The sequence below is a fragment of the Stegastes partitus genome, unplaced genomic scaffold (genome assembly GCF_000690725.1).
Source record: "Stegastes partitus isolate 25-593 unplaced genomic scaffold, Stegastes_partitus-1.0.2 Scaffold857, whole genome shotgun sequence".
NCBI classification, from domain to species: Eukaryota; Metazoa; Chordata; class Actinopteri; family Pomacentridae; genus Stegastes; species Stegastes partitus.
Window position 1 is genome coordinate 145,078 of NW_007578588.1, and position 14,773 is coordinate 159,850.

General features: G+C 46.0%; 1 protein-coding gene across 2 annotated transcripts; it reads right to left on the reverse strand.

Annotated features, from left to right (window-relative positions):
* Positions 1-3,430: 3,430 nt before the first annotated feature.
* lin7c (lin-7 homolog C (C. elegans)) lies at positions 3,431-11,772 on the reverse strand. Of its 2 annotated transcripts, none has more exons than XM_008293093.1 (5): positions 11,590-11,772; positions 10,400-10,518; positions 10,224-10,295; positions 9,887-10,096; positions 3,431-7,686 (listed from the first exon to the last, which is right to left on the reverse strand). In XM_008293093.1, the coding sequence occupies exons 1-5, from the start codon at positions 11,624-11,626 to the stop codon at positions 7,519-7,521; spliced, it is 606 nt and encodes a 201-aa protein (XP_008291315.1). In that variant the 5' UTR covers positions 11,627-11,772; the 3' UTR covers positions 3,431-7,518. The 2 variants fall into 2 exon arrangements, with proteins under 2 accessions (XP_008291315.1, XP_008291316.1); XM_008293094.1 differs by lacking the exon at positions 11,590-11,772 and adding an exon at positions 11,281-11,533.
* Positions 11,773-14,773: the final 3,001 nt, after the last annotated feature.

A 14,773-nucleotide genomic window follows, 5' to 3' on the forward strand; every position in this document is an offset into this window, starting at 1 on the left:
AATAAAAACCAGAGCTTTGTGAAGGAGACTCTGGGGAATCTTTGGATTTGTTGGATTTTCATGTTTTTCTTTCTTTATAAATGTGTCTGTAGTTAATAATACTGAAGGGTTAGTATTGATCACAGTCAAGGAAAGTTCTCTGTTCAATAGTTTTCAGAGCGTTAATCCTTTATATTTAAATTACTGCAGTAAATACACAACATAAAGAACACTGTAGGGCCTGAACTTTCATTTTTGTCTACTGGAAGCACTTTGGCTCTTAAATGTGCTCAATAAACCTTGTTGTGGAGATCATCATATGGACCAGTCAGCACATGTTGTTGTCAGAATAACTGCTTTACAAAGCATTGGTAAAGCATTCATCAAACTTTAAGTAAGCTTCTAAAGAAAATGTTAACCCTCTGAAGTGTGTCGTAGAAAGTGGCACCAAACCAGAAGAAAAAAGGAAAAAACTATCCCAGTGTGGTGTTGGAACATCGAACCGTTTCCAAACAGTGATGCATCTCCTTCAGACTGCTGTCATGAGCTGGTGCCTCATCATTTGTGCTCCATGTTGTTAAATGCTGTCTGGCAGCAATAACTGAGTCAAAAGGAAGCTTTCTCTGACACAGCAGAGACTGGATCATGATTTATTGGCATCTTTTGGCGATAGAAGCTGGTGATTCTGTGATACTGCAACAACACACTCACCTCTCAGAGCTTCATCAGACCGCTGCCTCACGCCCAACTCAATCATGGTCTCCTTTCTCCAAGCGTTCACATGTGTGTGTTACGCTGTATACTAACACGAATCAATTTCTTCTTCCGTCTCTGCTGCAACTGCTGATTTGGCTGCTGGTCCAGTTCGGCCTCCTGCTTCTTCCTCGGCTCCGGCTGCTGCTGCTGTGTTTGCTCCTGCGTGTGATTGATTTCAGTTGCCAGAAAAGACAAAGTGAACCATCCACACATGAGAGTCTGCAAAGGGATGGCGTCAACACCATGAGAAACCAGCAGCTGTGCTCTGGTCTCAAGCTGTAGTGTGAACAAGCCGCTCTAATGAATCGTCACGTGCACTGCTTGGTTCCAGGCAAACAGCCCTGATGCACCCTGAGCTCCTGCTACAGAGCTGCTCTGAGACGTCTACAGGATGTCGAGATGCATGAAGGTGAAACCACCGTCCAGGCACCACCACAGCCAGAGTGGGAGTGCTGTCAGAGCACAAGCTGAAACAAGTTCACTTGCTGACTTGAAAAGCTACACATAGCAAGACGGTACTGGAATGAATCCATCCAATGAGAAAAGCAGCCTCCTGACATTCAAACAAGCAGCACGTCTTACAGGACATCCCCCAACACACACGACTCAGGGGAAAACGGGAAGAGGGGTTTTCTTTCCCCATTTCCACTAATCAGCCCCCGGTGTGGTTCAGTCCAATCTATTAGGGTTAGGGTTAGCAAGATGGGGAGATTTATGAAAAGAAACGCTTACGTTGCTGTCCAGGCGACGGTCGATACGACACCAAAACTTTTATTTCAAACGATTCAACTGTTGAAGTGTGACGAGCCACTGTTGTGTCCGAAACTGCAGTTCCTCAGATGACCACTTGAGGTTGGCTCCAAGAACGAGTTATTCCCTATATCATAATAAAATAGTGCTGCAAGGTGGCGCAGTTGGTAGCACTGTTGCCTCACAGCTAGAAGGTCGCCGGTTGGCGTCCCGGTGAGGACACCCGGGATCTTCCTGCGTGGAGTCTCCATGTTCTCCCCGTGCAGCGTGGGTTCTCTCCGGGTTCTCCGGCTTCCTCCCACAGTCCAGAAACATGCTGAGGTTAATTGGTGATTGTAAATTGTCCGTAGGTGTGAATGTGAGTGTGCTTGGTTGTCTGTCTCTAAGTGTAGCCCTGTGATAGACTGGTTACCTGTCCAGGTGAACCTGCCTTCACCCTGAGTCGGCTGGGATAGGCTCCAGCCCCCCCGCGACCCTAATGAGGATTAAGCGGTGTATAGAAAATGGATGGATGGATAATAAAAATAACAATAAAAACCATAGAGCGTCATGTAAAACGCCCAGTGTCACACCAGAAATAAACACGTTTAGCGCCGAGTGTAAATAATGGTTTTGGTTTCTACATTCATGGCGGCCCTACAAGTGGGGCTTTACCTATAACTCACCTCTCTGAACTGCATCAAGGCTTAAAGTTGTGCCTAACTCACAGCTGATTGGCCCACCTCAGCTCCATTCAGGCTCCACATCTTGGCTCATCAGTAGCTGATTACACTAGCAGGGAGTTAACAGGAGTCAGGCGTTGACAAGAGGTCGGCAGCCAGAGCCACCACACTAAGCCCAGCCGTCCCACTATGGCTCAGGGCTGTCCAGCTGTCAGACCACCTGATGACAACGTTCTGCTGCTCTTGAGCACCTTTCTGTGAGTCCACATAGAGATGGTGCAGGGAGGGTTACGTCATGTCAAAGTGACGGCTGGGGGGAACATTTGTAGAGTTGTTTGTCATTTCAGTCAAACATCTCCCTGGACATACACGTTTATGGCTCCCCTGACTTTTGGCAGTTTGCTAAAACACTGTAACGTCACATAGCGCAAGTGATGGACAGCAGATAGATGGAGAAGGTCAGGTTCCTGTTTTCTTTAAACATGGGGATGCCTTGTGTCCAGTTCCTCCCATTAGAAGCTGTGCTGTTACGCTAAGTCTGAGGGTTTAGTGCTTCAGCTTCCAGGTGGAGGCTGGGATTGGGCCTAAGCTTCAAACCCCTGTTCAGGAAACCTACGGGTGACATCATAGCGGGTTCCTCCATTTTCACATACAGTCGGTGGCCAGCGAGTGTTGGTTTGGAGCTCATGGAAAATACATCCTTCTTTTCTCGTTTTCGAAGGTGAGCGTGTGCCAGCGGTACCTCTGAACCAGTGTGTTTACACCATCCACAGCCAGAGGCGCTGCCGGGTCGGCGCTCCGTCCCATCCCGCTGAACAAACATTCCCTTGGAGATGTGCTGATTAGATCGCGGTGGTGGAAGTCACTGTCATACGCTAGTTATGACAAAACAAGACCTGGATGGAAACTGCACCTGGCTGGAAACTGCACCTGGCTGGCAGAGGCACACAACCACAGGGTGGGAATCGGAGCTGATGAAGGGTTTAGAAGAAAACAGCTGCCACATCCATTATCCTGAAACCTCCATGATTCTCTCAACAACGTTCAATTTTCATCCCTGAAGTAGATTCCTGGTTTTCACAGACTGTGAAAGAGGAGCAGTGGGACCTGTGATGGAAATATGTAGGTGTAGGTGTATGTCAACAGGAGAGCGTGTCGGGTTGGTTGTTGGACTTCTTCTAAGCGTCTTCTTGTTCTGATAGCATGGGATCGTCCTCCTCCTGCGCTGTTCTGAGGAAACGATCTGAAGTATGTGCCGTGTCTAAAAGATGTTCCACAAAATGTTTAAAATTCATAAATGTAAGCACGGTTTATTAGGCTTCCAGTCCAACTATATTATATTCTACGTCACAACATTTTACATTCCACATCAATGTAACAGTGAACTGAGACCAGAAAGCAGAGAACACAACATGACAACACAACACAGTCTACAGGCATCGAGCTGACATCAGCAGCGGCTAACACACTTCAAAACATTATCAAAATTTTCACAAGTGTTGCAAGTTTGGTCTTGGTCCTAGAAAGAAACGAAAAGATCAGTTCAGAGCTGAGAGGAGCAGCGCTGAGCGGAGCCGGAGGAGAGTCGGGCTCCGCTCAGCGCTGCTCCTCAGAGGCTGTGCTGACATGGCCCTGGTACAGTCAGAGTGGAAGTACCAGCATTCCTGCTGTTGGTTTTTAGGAAAATCACTTATAAAAATTGAGAAAATATCAAAAGAAAAACATTATAAAAAATACTCTATTGACCATTCCAATATACAGACAAGGAAAACGGATAGAAAGTTGAAGGGGACTTCACAAAAAGTGTGCAACTAAATGAGACAATGGCCAGTGACATTCGGTGGAGTCTCTTCTGTCCTCTTTTACTATACATGATGCAAATGTGAGGAGTGATTCTAGCCAGCTGACGTTGGATAAAACACAAACTATACATTATATTAAGACGTCTATGTACACCCCCAACCGCCTGCTAAGCGCTCTGCCTCAGAACAAAAGCATCGTGGGCGTGGCCTACGGGTTGCTCTGTTACTAGCCACGCCTCCGTACGAGCCCATCCAGCAACGCGCGACTTTAACTCCGTGATTTAGCCGTTTAAAGCGTAGTGCTGTGTAGATATATGTAATGCATATTTTACAACACACTAAGGTAGCTGTAGAGAGTGATACGGGCATCTGAAGCTTCACTTTACGTAAAGTATTCTAAGAAAACATGTTTGCATTATTCCAACGTTATGAAGCGCATCATGTCTGGTACTGAAGCACAGCACTGCATCCAGACAGCACGGTCAGGATGCAGCTTGTTGATGCTGATCAGCTTGACAATGTTCCAGTAACGTTCTCTTATAGCATCATGTTAAACATACGTCCATGCAGCTGCCACACTACCACTGTTTTATACATTCTGGAGTAAAACCACAGCTATTTTGCACCGACACGGATTGTTTCCAAAGTTTCTACCGACCTTGCATAGTTAACCCTTCAGCGTCTGCAGTACCAGTGCGTTTCATTGTGTTCAGCATCTCTCACAGGAGTAACGGACTTCAGCCGCTGAACACACCTGGGCCACGTGCTGGCCGCTACAACCGCTTCTCCTGCAATAGTCAAAGCGTGAAGTAACATACGATTGGATAGAAGTCAGCGACACCTCGACTGACGTGAGTGAAGTTAAACCTGACATTCACTGTGACAGCAGCCTCTGAGCCGACATGAAGACGAAACATGAAACCAACAGAAGCCTCAGTCAGCGGACATCAGCGCTACCCACTGGGACCTTTTGAACAGATAATGTCTTTGTTTTTAGCACTTGGTGATGAATTTCAGTGCATTTAATGATGTATGGTGACTGTTGTTAAGGACGAACGGTCTACAAGTCTAGATCACTGACAGCACACGGAGCATTCTAGATGTTTTTACTGGTGGACTCACATAGTAGTGGATGAGCTATTTACAGTTTGCTGGCGCCGCCGATGTCAGAAGCGGTCGGCCTCGGTGCATGGTAAGAGATGGTGGATAAAATCACGAAAACATCAAATAAAAGCAACACAAAGAAGAGCAGCTACACGGGCAGATCCAGGGTCAGCTCAGTTCAGACGCCTTGGCCACAACAACAGGACGGGTCTGGACGCAGGCATCACGCTGCCGCCGGCCTGGCACAATATGCAGACATGAAAATGACACACTTAACTGGATGGTCACTGACTCTGACGAAACATGCATCTACCACCGGACTGCAAAGGAGCTCACTTGGTAAGAACGGTTCAACATCGGAGGACAAACGCTGGAGGACACGTATGATGCAGCGTGTTCAGAGACGGACACGTGTTTCTGTCACTTTACCCACCGTCACCGCCATGTTCCCTGTGGCTACCTTACTGTGTCATGATGCAGCTGGCTGATCCTGAGACGGGACAGGAGCACGGCTTCGTCAGCTACAGCCTCCTCTACGTGATGCTAGACACACAACACTTCATCTACAATCACACCAATAAACGCCTGTGAACGGATTTCCTAAAAGCGTTCTGGAGACATGTCGCTGACCCACGGACTGACCGACTGGGTTCTAACACAACAATATAATTAAATCAACTATGTGTTCCCTTCATGACATGAGCAGGAGAAGTCTCTCCATACGTCTGTTCTAAAGACAACCACGACCTGCTGGACTGTACATGCTGCCTGTGGGCCTACGGGGAGCGTTCCTTCTTTCAGATTCATGATCCAGAACATCAGGACTTTTCTGTACGATAGTGAAACATGCAAACACTGTGGACCTATAAAACATGACGTGTGGTACGTGTACACGTGAACCTGTGCATTCAGCGGATCACTGAGACCGTTCTGACATTAGCCTGCTTTTAAATGCATATCAGAACCAACTGGATTGTTCGGCAGTATTCAGTAATAAAACGTCGCTCCCATTTGACCGTGACGTGGACGTTGGCGTCGACGTACGAGTCCACGTGTGCACAAAGACGTCAGTCAGTCTACGGTGAACACTGAAAAACGTCTCTACGAACGTTCAGATTATTGCTCTAAGTCGTGGACGTGTGTGGATGTAGTACCAGCATCATAAAAGCATACGGTCCTAGGTGCACCCGGGTTCTGTTTCTGACCCAGTCCTTTAGAGACGCGGTTACGGATCAAAGAACTCAAATGAAGAGAACGTTTCTTTTAAGACACACTGAGAAGCAAAATGTTAAAAACAAGATGGAAGTCCAGATGAAGGACATGTTCCAGCTTCATCCTCTGAACACTGTGCAGAGCATCAACATCTGCCAGCTCATCCACGAGGAGTGATGGAAGCTCACATCAGGCGTCGGTGTGACGGTAGCACATCAGACTGCCTGATGAACGTCTAGTCTGACTTCATCTAACATCTAACAAGCAGAGTGACGTCTCTCTTCTGGAGCTGGCAGAGGACCACGTGGTACATTCTGGGTTTATGCTGAGACCAGGTGATCAATGAACGGAGCAGGTTCTATCTCATGTCATGCAGACAGCAGAGTGAATGCCCGTGAAGCTTTATTAATTAGATACAGGTGAAGGTGGGAGTCTCTGTGGTGGCAGCAGTTTAGTTGAGGAGCTGCTGAGACCTCGTTACATCATGTACGGTAGCTGTGGGGCTTTTTATAGAAATCTTAGAGAAAAGCCATAAAGATAATCCATGGCTTGTGTTTTGAGGCGGCCTTTCAGCGGTTCCACCCGTTATTAAACAGAACCCTTATCTCTTGAGCGAACGCAAACCGTCATCAGCTCCTCCAAAGCGTCCCTATTCTGGACTGTGGAGAGGCCTCAACAATACACCTGCGGCTTCTGAAGTTTGGACGATGGAAGAGTTTGACATACCATCACCACGTGCTTCTGTCAAACCAAATGATCTTTGAGACTAAAACATTGCAAAGCATGTAGTAATTCCTGCCATAAGCATTTAATTAGCAGTTCGGGACTTGAACCCGTTAAGAGAACCCAAAGCATGGTGAACACAGTACAGAGTGTCTGCCTGAGGCACTTGGTAGTGGCTCTGATAGAACAGGAAAAACACTACCTTCCAGTCAAAGGACTTGTTGTATAGTTTGTCTCAAAAGTACTCAGAGTTGCATTCAACTTGTCAATTCAAAAATAATGCACACGGTGTGACACACTGACAATCATGATCATCCTAGTGTTGGTGTGGAGCTGTAGTGTCTGGTACAGGGACAGTGGTGCACATTACAGATGCTACAGAAAACCTACAGTGTGTGTGAGCAGGAACTAAAACCAAACTTATGCTGTTGTTTTGTGGGAGGGAGATGAGAAAGAGAGCAGAACAGATGGCCAGAAGGCTGGAGGAGGAGGAGGAGAGACATGGAGCTGGGCATCGACACGGTGAAGTCCTACTGGGGATAGTTGTTCTGTTGCCGGCGCTTCGCTGACCTCATTTTCTCAAAGCGTGACTCCATTTCCTCGAGGACTTTGGGGGTGTACCTTACTACCAGCTTCACTGTGCCCTGAGCTGCTTTGAGGAGTTCCACAGCTTTCTCATGGTGCTCACCTTCCACACTCTACAAAACCAGAACAGAACACAGAAACAGGCTGTGAGCTTTCAGCAGAAACACACCCGGCTGTAACCGGGTCCACAGTGTTAACACATGGATCCACGCAGCAGTTCTGAAGCTCCTGGAGTGAACAAAGGCTGCAGCATTTCATAGGTGTTGCAGTGAACGTGTTCCAGCGTTGGCAGCCGGCTGACGTTTTAATGACAGAACAAACTGAGCAATAATTTGCTGATTGTTTTTGGCCTGTCTTGGAACCTCCCCGAGCATAGCGAGCACCACTCAGAACTGCTGCCTGCTAATGTGGCAGAGCATTACAGGTACCGACGCTGCTTCTCACCACAGCTGGACCTGCTAATCTTTAAGGCCCAGTAAATGAGCTGAATGCAGTTTCAACGTGTTCAGACCCAATTTGAAACCTATATTGTTTACGTCCATAGCTGCTTTCTGGAAGTCTTCCTCTCACGTCCTTGTGCTTCCATCTTGTTCCGTTTACTAGTGGAGACCATTAAAGCTCTGCGTTCACCAGCCACGTATCGCTGGCGCCGCAGCACGGTCAGGAGGCCAGAACCACCACAGGGTGCATCCAGGGTTCTGTGTTCTGATTGCTGAGCAGCTGAAAATCTCTGAACTAACAAACGGTCATTGTTTATCAGCTCCTGCCTCTATTTGTGATCTATCCAGGTTCAAACATCATGATCATGAGCACATGGACAACTCACTCAGATCTGTTGCCGATAAATGAGAGATCTTGATAACGTGTCTTCTCTAAAGTTTCATCCAACTCAGTATTTCTCTGTTGCCTGACTTCTGGAGAAGCCGTTGTCCTCCTTGGAGGCCACATGATCAAAATAAAGCTGCAAGCTGTGGTTCAGCTGCCAGCTCTTTGCTCTGGAGAGGCAGCAGCAGAAACACTGACAGGACTTGTGGTGAAAACAGGCACAGTGGCCTCCTCATGGGACCCCAACACTGGTGGACTAATCAAACGTTAGAGTGAATGTACACGGCTTTTGTGCTCACCGTTTCCTCCACTAACATCTAAACGAGGTCAGGTTCAGCAGCAGAACATCTTCCTAAACCACTGATGATGAGTGCACTCAGTGTATCTGATGCTGGAAACAAACGCTAACGGTGGACAGGAGGTCGAGTGGCTCACATCCTGTCTGTGGGCGTCTGGACGCTGCTGGATAAACCCACATTCTTAAAACAGGTTTACAGTCTGTCAGTAATTCATCACACTGATGAAACTCGACTGTAAACTGACTGCTGCTCTAACTCGTACACACCACGTACACTGCATGGGTGTCCCTCTGAAGAGAAATGGCTCCTGGACTTTCCCATCCAAGTGATTTGTTTTTGTCCACACTGATGGTCTCGGGACCGAGGCCGCTGTACGACATACACACTAAAGTCCATCAGTGGGTTATGCTGTCAAAAACGTTTGGGCAGAGTCGGTGTTCAGCGACTCTCCTCAGCTGACTGACCAGTCGAGTCAAGCCCTGACGATGGAGAGGTTGTTGAGACTAACCACAGTATCTCAGACAGCCTGGTCAGGCCCGGTTCCAGTCAGGGGCCACGATTACAAACGTCTCTGACTTCCCTTTCCATCAGGCACTTAGGATGCAGGGCATCAGTTCTACACTGATCAGGCTGCAGAGCGCAGAAGAGCTCAGCTGGAGAAGACCTTCCTGGTGAGTGGTCTTTAATGGTTATGCTGCTGAGCTGTTATTGATGAACCGAAGCATTAGGAACGCCATCCGGAGCACCCTGTCCACATCCAGTATCGCACACGTTTGCTTACACGACAGTGGAAAGCTGCATGTCCAGATCTTCAGCCACCGACAAAGAGAAGCCCGTTGTTGTTGTTGTAGGTGAGCACAGGGTCTGAAGAGTCCTTTAATTGATCAGTTCTGAAACATGATCATTCCTGATCTGGCTTACAGCTCAAAACGAGTCAGTTTAATTGTAAAAAGTTAACACAGAAGGATTTTACAAGTAGATGCACACGCCATGATTCTCTTTGTTTTTTGTTTTTTTAAGTTCAACGCATTAGCATTTGGCAAACCCTCATTATTAACTGTCTGTTTGCAGCAGCGGTTAATTTACTTTCGTACTATAAATTAAGCGTGCACATGCTCACTGACTGAAGCGCGCTATGCTTCAGATTTACCCTCCTGAAGCAAGTGGAGATGCTGTGAGTTGAACGTACCACCCCGTTAACAGAGAGCAGCTGGTCGCCTCTCTTCAGGCCTCCATGTCGGTCAGCGATGCCTCCAGGGATGATCCGTGAGATGTAGATAGGCGAGTTTTGCTCCTTTCCCCCCATGATGTTGAATCCCAAGCCTTCCTCTGTCTTGGGCAGCTCCACGACACGAGGGTGTGAGTGTCCCTCACTTGCTGCAAAAGCCGCCACGGTAGCCTACACATAAACAAGTGGAGTTGTGAGGGTTAGGCCCAACATATGCTGCATCTTCTGCACTCAACACACAACATGAGGCGTCCAAGTAGAGGGTCTGTGCATTAGGTAGAAGCTGACATGGGTCTACCTTGGCTGTGGCGTTGGCCCTGACCTCAGGAGTGCTGTTGATGTCCACCGTTTCATACACATGTTCATAAACCTGAAAAGACATAAAGACAAAGAAAGCAAACCAAGTTTAGGATCAGGAGGAGGAGAGACGTGAACCAGCTCACAGTTATGTGTCTCGAGGACCACTTGTCTTACTTCTCTGACAGCGTTACAGAATTCGCTCTGTAGGACCCTCTGCAGCGCCTGCAGCTTCTGGGGAGGCACTTCGCCCGTCCGCTGGAGCTTGTCAAGCAGTTCAATAGCACGGTTGATATCTGACAACGAGAACATATGCACCACCATGAAGATGTTCAGACGAGCACCGACCACTGCCTGGGTCCATGTCTGTACCAATAGAAAACTAAACAGAAAGACATTATTGGCAAGCTGAGCAGATGTTGTCATTGTTTCAGACTGACTTTACGTTGAATTGCTCTCCATTACTTCTGATACTCATATGTTGTGTTCAGGACATGTTGTATTGCAGCACAGCACCGTCCACCAGCAGACATCACAACACAGCGACTTCCACTCATCCCTCTCAGGGTTAGGCTTAGGAGGACAGGTGTTGCTCAGTTGCATTCAGACTCTTTTGTTGAATCATTTTTTGCTGCATGCATATTATTCCCTTCATGGAGACTAACACCGAGCATCTGCTGCTCTGACAGACTGCTGTGTTCACTGTTTGCTCCTCCTGCTATAGGGTGCTAGCTGCTACTGTAGCCGATGCTAATCACATAATTAGCAAAAACTTGGCTCAGCATTTCAGTCTGCCCATTACCGAAACACAGCTTCAGATAAAGCGTTCTTACTTGTGTATATCTTCAGGATAAGTTATTATTCTGGGTGGAGGTTAAAAAGAAAACCTGGATTGTCGCTACTGTCCGACAAGTGTGTTACCAGCTAATTCTGTCAAAAAAAGGAAGTCTGAGGTTGAAAATAAGTCTTTAAAATAACAAATCTCCTTTTTCTATTAAAAGTGGTAAAGCTAGTGTAACCAATAAGTCTATTTTAATTGTAACATAGACTAAACAAACCTGCTAGGTTAGCTGATGACTGTCTGTTGTCATTCATATTAGCTCGTTAGCTAATGTGCAAAGTAAAAACAATGTAGCCGCAAAGACTGCGGTGTCTTCAGCTTGGTGCCAAGAAAAAACGCCTAATTAAAGATGTGCTATCCGCAAGAATTCGTCAATTCAACGTTATCCGACCAAACAACGACGTATGCAGTGAAAAACAAGCCCGAGCTGCATTCAGCTAATGCTAGCTAAGCTACTGTCGGTAACGTCTCCCCCGTATCACAACAAATCTTTATAAGCTAAAGCTAGCTAGCTAATTAACTTTACCTCTTTCCAGCCGCACGGGCTCCCCGAGTGATGCCATTCTTGAAATAAGGAGCTATTTGATGTTGGGTCGATATCGCGTTAAAAGGAAGATATGGTTAACTAAATTTGGTAATCCTGGCGAACGTTTCGTGCGCTTAACTGAGGCGATAAATCAGATTAGCCAAGTTAGCCGGCTAGGCTAGCTGCCAGTGTCATGGTGCGTTCAGGAAACCTCGTAAAGTGGAGGAACCAGCGAGGTCAGGATGTTCGGTTCTTGGTACGACATGTTCGTGGGCCAAATAAATAAATAGATGTTCGTAAGCCAGAACTGTCATCCATTGAGAGTCAATGACTAATTTAAATAGTTTTCTCTAAAAACATTACTCTGCATTCAAAACCAGACAGAGGGTTTATTTAATAATTCATCCTTTTGTACACATTTGCCAAAGTCATACATCCTTCATATCCACGAGGTGTGTCAGTGTCACCCCTGGCTCAGTGTGGTGGGCAATAGAAGTCATTTCCACTGTTACACCTTTCGTGCCGTTGTGCATATTTGTGGGTTGATTGTAGCTCTAAATGTGGCTCTAAATCAGATTTAAATGTCATAGTGGGTGTTTGCAGTGTTTACTGCTGGCGTGCTCTGCTGCTTGGTGCTTCGCCCAGTGGAGGCCTCATTGCTGGAATCCAGATGAAAAGCGCACACTGTGATCTAAAGCCCATATAACTGTTCAGCAGCTGACACAATCAGCAGTCATCTGAGGGTTCGTTACTGAGTTAGTTAGTTAGTTGTTTAACAGCTCTACCAATCTCTAAAGATATAACTAAAAAGGAGCTGTGAGAAGGTAACAGCTGCCAGCCGGAGGGGCCTCATTTGGGCTTTTGTTGACACCTGGGAGGGATGGCCTCTCTCCTGCCCCCCACTGGTTGACTGCAGAATATGTGGTGGTGCTAAAGCTGCAGAGGAGCTGCTGCTGCACTGCTCTCTGTGGGGCTGAAACTTGGGAGCATGATTCACCTCTGACCACACCCCAACCAGTGATGGAGCAGCAGCCATTTGACAGCTGATGTGACATCAGCGATGGGTGCAGCAGAGGCACAACACTCGCACGCTAGTTTGTGTGTTTGTGTTTGGATACAATGGAGCCATTGTTTGAACAGAAACGAATTGTTTTTCTTTCCTTCAGCTACAACTCTGGGTCAAAAACCCACACATTATGTTTTCAGATCTGATTTATGATCCTGGTAGAAAATATTGGCCGAGCTTTTCTGCAAACAAGACACCTGGTGCATCCAGGCAGTCTCTATCCATTCCTTTATTAAGTGTGTGATTGGCAGATGGTGCTTTTCTGTTACTAAATCTTTGTTGAAGCAAAAAATAGCCCCGGGCTGCTGCTCGTTGTACATGGAGCGGTTCAGGATACGTTCACTGAAATGCATCCCAGAATGTTTGATTCATTTTCCTGGATGCTGAGGATGTGTTGGTGCTTGACTTTTACTACATCACTTGTGTCTTAAGGTGGAGTTTCCTTCAGGGAACAACTGTCTGTTTTTGAATGTGATTGCATAGATCATGGATTTTATTTTTATTTTTTTGCATGGTTTGTTTGACCATGATCGGAAACCTGAATAGTTATTGTTGGATATTTATGACACTGGAACATTTGAGACTTTCTACTTATCCTTATTCTGTTTTTTTCTTCTTCCTCTTCTTTTTTATGACAAAAGTGACTCACAGTATCTTCAGCGTCTTCATCAGGCCTCTTTAGAGGATCCAGGTACAACAAGGTGGTGCGTCTTTTCAGGATGAAAAGCTTCATTCTGCCGGACGTGCTTGTCTTCAGAGCCGCACTTACCTTCAGGTCGATGAAGAAGAAGTAAAATGAGCACCACCAGAGCGTGTGTTCGGGACATTTGATGAAGCTGTGTGTGTGTGTGTGTGTGTTTTCACACATCTTCTCACATCTGAAATATGTCGTATTACGGGTTCGTGTGGAAATGTTTGAGGATGTTGCGATGAAAAGCTGAGCACATTTTTTTCGTTATCCTACGACGACCTTAAACTATGGCGTCTAGACTTGGCAAGCGTGTAATGCAGAGGTATTATCTGCTGGAGGGAATATTGATTTAAAGCCGCAGCAGTCTTTTAACCCAGATGCCAAACCAGTTACAGAGAATGGCTTTTCCCTTCTGATCACAGTGAACGTACAGCTGCATGCAGTCTGTGATGACGGCTCTTTTGTTGAGCATGTTAAAGATGGGGATTACCGCGCACTCATAACAAAATGCTGGGTGTATATTTTTGATGCACACAAATGTATGGGTGGCTGAATCCATCAATGTCAAACTCGGGCATGCTCTACCCGAGTCCCGCTTGTACGAGTCTGCACTTGAACGTGTGGGTGCTTTTCTTCTGATGTTAAGTTCTTGTAATTGTGAAATAAAACATGTGCAGCTGGAGTAATAATTAAGTAAATCTCTAAACACCAAAGAATCAAAGCACATAAATTTGTATTCCAGTAATGTGCTGGTGGGGAGCAGGAAGTGGTTTAGGAGCATTTTTCCACTTTTTCCCCTCTGCAGATACGTGTTCTTCCCACCCACAGCGCTGGAATCTTTGCCTTCTGCTCTGCTACTGAAAACATGTTGTTTTCCTGCAGCCTGTAAAAATGTGAAACACCTCCACCGGTACCGAGACGTTCCCTGTTGTTCATTTTTTGTGCTTTTATGTTTCCAAACGTGGCAGCTTGTGGGCATGCGTGTGTGCGTATGTGCCTGCCTGCCTGTCGGGACAATAAAGTTTATCCTGCCTAAAAATGCACTGTTGAAACTTTATCGACATTGATTTTGTTTTTCAGTTGCCTATAGTCATTTTTATTTCTTCAAATATTTCAGTTTAATATTGCAAACAACTTCACAACATACAAAATGAATAATATTAACCCAGAAACATGTCAATGAATAAATTTTATATATATATAGATATATATATATATATTTATATAATTTTTTATATAGATCTTGTCCTCTGGTGGGGATAAAAAAATAAACAGCAAAGCTTTGACAACAGCACCTTGACATAGTATGTAATCCAACATTACCTTGAGAAGTTTAGAACAGTAAACAGATAAATTACTGGAGAGGAAATTGTTTTCTGCTGAATAGTATGTAAACGGAATGTTTTTTGGTCAGCATCATATCCTTT

Coding starts and splice junctions, on each gene's coding strand:
- lin7c (XM_008293093.1), bottom strand. CDS start 11,626: ATGGCATCACTCGGGGAGCCCGTGCGGCTGGAAAGAG. Junction 10,519..11,589: donor GCCCGTGCGGCTGGAAAGAG/GTAAAGTTAATT, acceptor TCTCGTTGTCAG/ATATCAACCGTGCTATTGAA. Junction 10,296..10,399: donor TCTGTAACGCTGTCAGAGAA/GTAAGACAAGTG, acceptor ATGTCTTTTCAG/GTTTATGAACATGTGTATGA.